This window comes from Paramormyrops kingsleyae, chromosome 11, assembly GCF_048594095.1.
Source record: "Paramormyrops kingsleyae isolate MSU_618 chromosome 11, PKINGS_0.4, whole genome shotgun sequence".
Lineage (NCBI taxonomy): Eukaryota > Metazoa > Chordata > Actinopteri > Osteoglossiformes > Mormyridae > Paramormyrops > Paramormyrops kingsleyae.
This window is the reverse complement of record NC_132807.1, coordinates 8367840-8375560: the sequence shown is the minus strand read 5'-3', so window position 1 is coordinate 8375560 and position 7721 is coordinate 8367840. Positions and strand designations below refer to the sequence as shown.

The window sequence follows — 7721 nt, the reverse complement described above, 5'->3', positions numbered from 1 at the left end:
TTTTGTTAAAAAAATGGCACATTTATTGCTACATAAATGTTATATACATATTTTTTCCTGTTACAGAGACAGAAACCATTGAACTTCTTGCAGCTGGTGTCGTGATGTGCATCAACAATACCTTGAATTTTGACACAGGTACAAGTCTTTAATCAACCGAGAGTGGAGGCTGGAGACCTAGATGAGAAGCACACCATCTGAACCACTGAGCTTGTTACAATACCCCATACATACTAGACTGCAACTACAATCCTACTATGTTCTTTAGGTTGCTATTTGTAAATTTCTGATAATAATGGACAGGTTATGGTAAATAACCCTACATCTTTACTACCTAATATAGTAAAATAAAGTAAGAAACTTTTTTTTTTACTGAAAACTTTTGATTTCAAAAATCTAGAAAGAGTAATATTTAGAATTCAAGAAACTTTCTTACAAGATTATTGTATAAAAGACTAACTACAGTAAAAATAAGCCAAATGTTGTTTTTTTTTAATTCAATATATTTTTTATATTCATGGAGGAAAGCTTGTGGGCATATGCTGAAGCTTAACAAAGCCAAAACAATTACAAAGAAACAAAAACAAGAAAAAAAACATAAAACAAAAAAACACAAAAAGCACAAAAAATGGAAGGGGTGGGGAATTTCAGGCCTGGGAGTGAAACAGAAGCCCATGTTTTTCTGGAAACATCTTGAACCTCAGAATACTGAAAGGTAGAACAAGGCTACACCTACAATGGAGGGAAAGGGGCCGCGTGTCACTGTCCCCCCGTCAATATGTTCTTGAGGGCGGGGCCTAGCAAACGTGCCTTTCTTAGCCACCTGCCTCAGTGTTATTTATAGAAGCTTTTGTTCTTTTATTTAGCTGATTGTTATTCCGAACGTGGCAGCCTTGTTTGACGACGGAAGACGGCGAATGCAGAGAACCTCGCTGAATGCAGAGCCAGGAGAGGAAAGCAAACCCAAAAGAGAATGAAGTCTGTACACGCACACACACGCACATACACACGCACATACACGCGCACATTCACACACACACACACATAATAATAAGATGAAAGGATCGACCACTCTATTCCCTCAACAGATCTTGACATAAAAAGAGAAATGGATATATGTTCAAAACTGCTTTTGTTCATCGTTTCACTGTCTGTCTAAGCAGGGGTGGAGGGACGGGGGGGGTTACACTGTCTGATTCTTATGCCCCCTAGCTGTACCTTGCAGTAAGGGGCCCTTCTACACACAGCTCTCCTAGAACTCTTTAAAAGTGTATTAAGTGTTTAGTATTTTGCTGCTTAGATCAAACGAACAAACAAACAAGAATAACAATAGTCCAAAGCCATTCTAAATAACTTACAATCTCCATCTGCTTATTCCACACTGGACATTACAAGCTTTTCTATGAAGCCTAGAAAGTATTATTTGTTTATAATTACAAATAATAAAAAAAAGAACTTGACATACATAAGTATGTATTTTGTGTTTTTTTTTGACAGCAAGATAATGATGCGATGCTTGAACTCAGGCCAGATGAGACAATGGTCATCGTTTCGCTTACATGTTGGTGACCTCTGATGGTGCAGTTAACGGCGTGACAGAAAGGGCTGGAAAGTCGGGGTAGAGACTTGGCCAAGGCCGCTCAAATAACCAGAGCAGAAAGCATACATATAAAACAAACGGCGGTAACAGAAATATGTTTTTTTTTCCCTCTTACACTGAACACTATATGGCAAAGGAATAAGACGACGTTAGGGTTCGTTTACACAGCCAGGGGGCCGCTAAAGCCTTCGCTCTCTCTGCCGCTTCTGATCCGCTTAAGTGGCCCCTGGGCTACCTGGGGGTGGGAGACAGAACGCGGTGCCCTAACCCAAGCGGCTCGCCCTGCCGGCCATCGGGGGGCTCGGTGCTCTCCGCCAGATTCAGCAGAACTGGCAAAGCGCTCCATCAACCCTCCCCTCCCCTCAGGGCTTTTAAAATACTTGTGCAATATGAAGTTTTCGCTCCAGTTGCACCCATGTGGTAATACTGGGATAATGCGTGGACCCTTCTTCGAACAGGGGCTATTATTATTATTATTATTATTATTATTATTATTATTATTATTATTATAAAAAACTCCAGACTGCATTTGATCTTTCAGTTGACCTTTGCAGAGAACCACAGCTCATCGTCCTTGGTGCAGCATTCCCCTGCCGTACTCATAAACGAATGACACCATGTTGGCGTATTGCTCCAGCTGTCGACGGTAACGGTCAGTCCAGGAGCATTCTGCATGGACTGAACTAAACAGACGACAAGTTAAGTATGTTTCGGCTATTTGCTGAAATCTGTGGAATGAATTTAATATGCATTTTTCTTAAAACAATAGTCTGCGTTCTCAGATGGGAAATTAATTTCTCAGCCTGAACTGGTTAAAAAATAATAAAATGTACAAACTTCCTCGTCCGGCTGTCAGGCCCAGTCAGATGGGACAGGACAGATTTCTGGTACTCTGTGAGACGGACCAGGACCCTGGCCGACAGGAAATCGCCTGAAACATCATTAGCCTCTAAAAGCGACGTCATAACTTTCCCTGTAGACACAGACTGTTTTTTTTTAAACCTCAGTAACACAATAAATAAAAAAACAAAAACAAACAAATGTGGTTACAATGCATTCGTCAATTCAGTTTAGGCACAAGTCCACTTCTTCCACGCCTGGAGGACGGAGGATCTCCTCAGCCTCCGATTGTTCAGATACGACACGCCGCGTGCAAACAGAGTGATATGTGCTCAAGTTTTTACTCGTGGGCAGAAATTCGCTGATCAACTTGGGGGGGAGGGGGGTGGAATCTTCGCAGGGGGAGGGAGCGGGACGCTGCCAGTTTTACTCAATCTCAGGATTGCTTTTGCTGGATTTTTGCTTCAAGTGGTTTGTCTTCTCAAATTTTTGTCACGATCGTGAGTCCTGTCTGTCCTCAGGAAGCAAGGTCAGCCATTCTTTATCATACAGATCTAGATGAGTTCATCTACAGGAGAGAACGAAACATGAAGTGTCCGGGTTACAGATAATCATTCCACAAAAACATGCACCTTCACAGAGAATGACAGATATTCTTCTTTAAATAAAACTAAACAAAAATAGTGTGGTGCACGTGAAATGTAACCTAGACAGCACGAATAAATAAAGCAAAGTCTTCCTGTTTCTCGCAGGCTAAGCTGAGTAGAACGGACAGATGGGGGGCAGCACCAGTACCTAGAGGCTGCTCAAAGGTGGCCCATAGGGTTGGCTGTGTCGGCCAGGCCGGGGTGCACCCCCGGATGGGCCTGCTGGGGGTCCGCAGACACGCCGGACACCTTTTCCTCTTCTCTCCTCTTAAGACAGGCCGCTTTGGGGTTTAGATTCCTCTCTGTGGGTGGGAGAAGAAAGAGTTAGATCCTGAAGGGCCACAGAACGGGGTGAGCAGAGCAGGCATCTGGGCCTGCTTCCGTTCCGCAGGGCCGCGGCTCTCCAGGTCGGGCCGGCGCACTGACCTCGGACCTGCTGCTCCAGGCTGAGGATGACGGCCACGGCCTGGTGCAGGATCAGCAGCTTGGTCTGCGGCTTCTCGCTCTTCAGGTGCAGCTGGCACATGCGGCCCAGCTCCTTGAAGGCCTCGTTGATGTCGCGCACGCGCAGACGCTCCCGCGCGTTGTTGGCCATCCTGCGCTCCCGCTCACGCTCCGCCTTCTGCTCGGGGTTCAGGTCCTCGTCCTCATTGATACTGCTGTGGAGCGAGGCCGGGAAATGCGTCAGCCCCCCGCTGCAGCCATGTTGGCTCTAAACACCTCCACCCAGCAGGACAGGGGCCTTTACCTGGTTCGGGTCCCTCCCCTGGGGGTCTTCACGTCCCTCTTATCGCTCTCGTCGTCGGACTTGAGGTCGTCGGACGAGTGGTCCTGCATATCTTCCTTGTCTTGCTTCTCCACCTTGAGAGCACCTTGAGTGGACAGGGCTGTCCCGAGACCTAGGGCAAGGAGCACGGGGTAGCTCAGCCAAACGCGCATCCAGCTGTGCATTCGCACATTGTGGACACGCTGGAAATGCTTCCCAGGCAGCCCAGAAGGGCTCTGAATGGCGCCACTATTCACGCAGTGAGAGAACCAGCACACACTAGCCGAATGTATTTTCAGTCTTCTGAGCAGTGCCATGGACACTTGTTTATGCTGGGGGGGGGGGGCGGCATTGGCGGAGCCGGGGGGCTGACCTCTGAAGCCATCTGCCTGATGGTTGACGTCGGTGCTGGTAGCGGGGGCAGCGCTGGGCAGGCCGGTGTGATTGTTAAGACTGGAGGCTTCGTCACGGTGAGCCCCTCCCTGCCGGGGAGAAGACAAACAGAGGGACCGGTGAGAGCTGGAGGTCAGAGATGGCAGGAACTGACCGTGATTAAACTGTGAAAGTCGCTCAGAGCATCGTACCTTTCGCAGCCAAGTGAAAACTCTATTCAACACCAAAGTGCATGTACTGAATGATAAATCATTAAAAGAAAAAAAAAATCCAGCCAAAAGTTTAATTTGCGACACTTAAAGGAAAACATTCATTGTGGTTTGAGGAAATGTGGGAGCTGGATGACTTGGCATGGATAGGATGTGTTAATATCCAGTATTAACACTAGGGGGAGCAGGAGAGCCAAGCGGCAAGCCCTGTGTACCCAAGGAACGATTTGCAGCCTGCCTAATCACACGCTACAGATAACAATGGCTCATTTGCCTTGGACAACAAGTAAAATAAGTTTTTGACTTTTTTTTTTTCTTGCCAATATGTCTGATTTTCTTTTTCATGTGCTAAAAAAGTAATTTTTATTTATCAAGACAAATGGTCACATAGCTGCTATGTGAATATGCTGAATATGATAGAAAGAAACTGTGAAAGGTATTTTAATTACAGTTTATATAGTAAAATTTCTGGTCTCTCTGGTGAAGTTCTTGACTTTTTGAGTGTCGGCCATATTTATAATCTTCAAAGCTTATACTGTGAATACTCAACGAACAGTTTATTTTAATGGCACCCTTTTAAACCAGCCCCTTTAAATTAAAAACAGAGCATGGTTTCCCAGTTTCCACACTGGGGGGGGGTGCTGGGAGCTTGCCAGCCCCCACTAGAAAACCTGCACTGTCGTGTCACTCCTCTGTGGGATTATCACATGTCCCTGGGCCCTCTGGTTTCATTTTTGGGGAACACATGCGAGGTTGAAAGGAGCCCAGCGCTGCTGGTAAGGAGGGGGTCCCACACCCCCCCGCTTTCCTTTTTCTGAAGGAATGTGATTACAAGTCACTGTTGGCCTCTGTTAACCTCGGTGCCCCAAACTCCCTCCCCCAGTTTCTTCCAGGGCTAATCTCTGTGCTCTCAACAGGTGTCCAAACAAGTGTCTTTGTCTTGGGGGGGGGCTGGTGGTGGGGGTTCATTTGGGGGATGCGGGGCCAGGCAAGCTGTGAGGCCTTGACGCTCCGCATGGCCAGGAAGGAGCTCTGCCGTTTTATAATCGTGCTTGATTATCATACAGCTGAACCACAGTTCCGCGATACTGGGGGGGGGGGGCTTTAAGATGTCACCCTTTGGCTGGGAAGCGAGCAGGAATCAGAGTGGTGTTTATCTGAGCGGAGCCCCGGTTCACACAGGCCGCGTGCCTGCAGCCACGGCTGTTCACTCAGGCACTGCTGCGGCTCTCTAAGACCAGGCGGCCATTTCAGCTTCTCTACTTGAGAACGGACCGACCTTCTAAACCGAAGGCAGCAGAGCTACAGCAAGCCGACAGTGCAGAGTCATCAATGCTACACAGACTGTTCATCTTGTCACTATTAATGGCATCTCAATGTTAAGACAGGACGGACATTTCTAGAAACATGGTCAAGAAAAAAAAAGAACGTAGACATGCCTCCCATTCATTAAGGGCAGCCATGTTTCGACAGAGCTTTGTTGAGGGGGAGACTTCGGCCGGTGTAGGATTGCTCAGTCCTGCCTTTCTGCATTTCGTCCTCTTGCCTGCACCATGTGTGGTTATTTTAAAACTGCCTCACATCTGCGTTGAACACAGACAGCCCTCAGTGTCGCCTGAGCCAGGCCAGCTGCAGGTGAAATGACCACATTCCCACTTCAGGCCGTTAATGACATTCACGTGGAAAGGGGGGGGCGCCTCTCTGCTTCCCCGCTGCTTGTTTTCCTAGCCTGAACGCCACTCTGGACACAAGCGGGTCTCCAGACAGGCACCTCTCCTCTACCCACCTACAGAGTGGATCGATTCTACTTTCAAAAACACGTTTAATCCAAAAAGATCTTAATCCCGCACCCAGCCGAGTCTGCCCACTCCTCACCACTGATTTTCACATTTCGGGAAATAAGACGGACTGAATTATTTTCAACCGCCCAGGGATTAATCTAAAAATTGTTTCCTAAGTTGTTACTTCCACTACAGCTGTGCACAAATCCTCTTTCTCCTTAAAAAAAAAAGGGGGGAGGTTAAGGCGGGGGGAGCGTAAACAGCCGGCGTTTCTGTGCTCTCCTTGGCCACAGCCGACAGCCCCTGACGGAGTTCACCCCGCCAGCGTTTTCCAGAACAGCGCATGAAACCTTAGCCCGCGCAGCCTGCTTTTCCCATTCACTCTGTATATTCAACTTCAAGGGGGGAAAAGGCTCTGCCAGGCGTGACACATCTGGAAAAAATGCAAGTATAAGCTAAACTGTCCTCCATAGGAAAGACTCGGTTTCTGCACATGGCTGCGGCTCTGTTTTATTGGCCACCAGATTTTCTGCCCTCACACACACGCACACGCACACACACACACACACACACACACACACACACACACACACACATGCTTTAGAAGCAGAAAACTGAAAACAAGATGTGTGAGTAGGTGGCCAGTGTTTGTAATAATGGCCCCTTTGGATCCACGCCACAGATACACAGATGCTCTGATGTCTCTTCTGCGTTTTCTCAGTTTGATATACAGCTTTGCTTCATGGGAAAAATTTTATGGAGCTCAGAATCATATAGTGTAACCGATAAAAGAATTACACTTCCACTTTATCTTTTATTGTAAGACGCCACAAACCACTGTACCCCCTGCTCCAAAAACATCCGTTAATTTTTGGTAAATTTGCCCCGACACTGTCAGCGCGTATGAGTTCCCATCGTGCTCAGTGTGACGCTGTGGAGGGGTGGTTACCATGGCGGCAGTGCGGCCGGCGGCCAGCGCGGATGCGGGGTAGTTCGCTGCCATGGCCGCCACGGGCCCGTTGTGCGTCTGCCCCAGGAGCCCGTGTATGTCCCCGGGGAGGCCACTGGAGGCGCCAGCGTGCTTCTGCAGGACGTGGATGGCGTCATCTAGCCGGTCCAGGCGGTCCTCCATCCGCGACTGGGGGGGGGGGGGTTAGCCCGTTAATAAGTGCGTCCCAACGCCAATACAAGACACAGGTGGAGATGAAAATGATGACTGACGAACACGGAGCCATAATAAGGATGGAGGTAAGAAGACACCAAACATGGAAAATGGAAAAAACAAAAAACACGGTGAGTGGGGAAAACGACGACGACTGAGCTATTTAATTCGGGGGGGGGGAATCTGAGTGTCTGAGAGGAGACAGCATCCTGACACTGAGGGGGATCGTTACAAGGCAGCTGAAATGGCACCAGACAGACAGGCAGACATCTCTGTGATGCGCGGCGTCGGCGAGGTGATCGGACGGGGGCCGGGTGTGGTGA

The 7721-nt window shown here is 48.2% G+C and overlaps 1 protein-coding gene across 10 annotated transcripts in view; it reads right to left on the bottom strand.

Moving 5' to 3' along the window:
* Positions 1-7721, bottom strand: part of tcf12 (transcription factor 12) — a 79138-nt gene continuing 71417 nt past the window's right edge. For all 10 annotated transcript variants that reach the window (XM_023814114.2, XM_023814113.2, XM_023814116.2 and 7 more), the window contains 6 exons: positions 7186-7374; positions 4227-4335; positions 3836-3986; positions 3514-3746; positions 3236-3389; positions 1-3008 (listed from right to left, as the gene is read on the bottom strand). In XM_023814114.2, coding sequence (XP_023669882.1) covers positions 3247-3389; positions 3514-3746; positions 3836-3986; positions 4227-4335; positions 7186-7374 — 825 coding nt within the window. In that variant the 3' untranslated portion in view covers positions 1-3008; positions 3236-3246. The remainder of the gene's footprint in view (positions 3009-3235; positions 3390-3513; positions 3747-3835; positions 3987-4226; positions 4336-7185; positions 7375-7721) is intronic.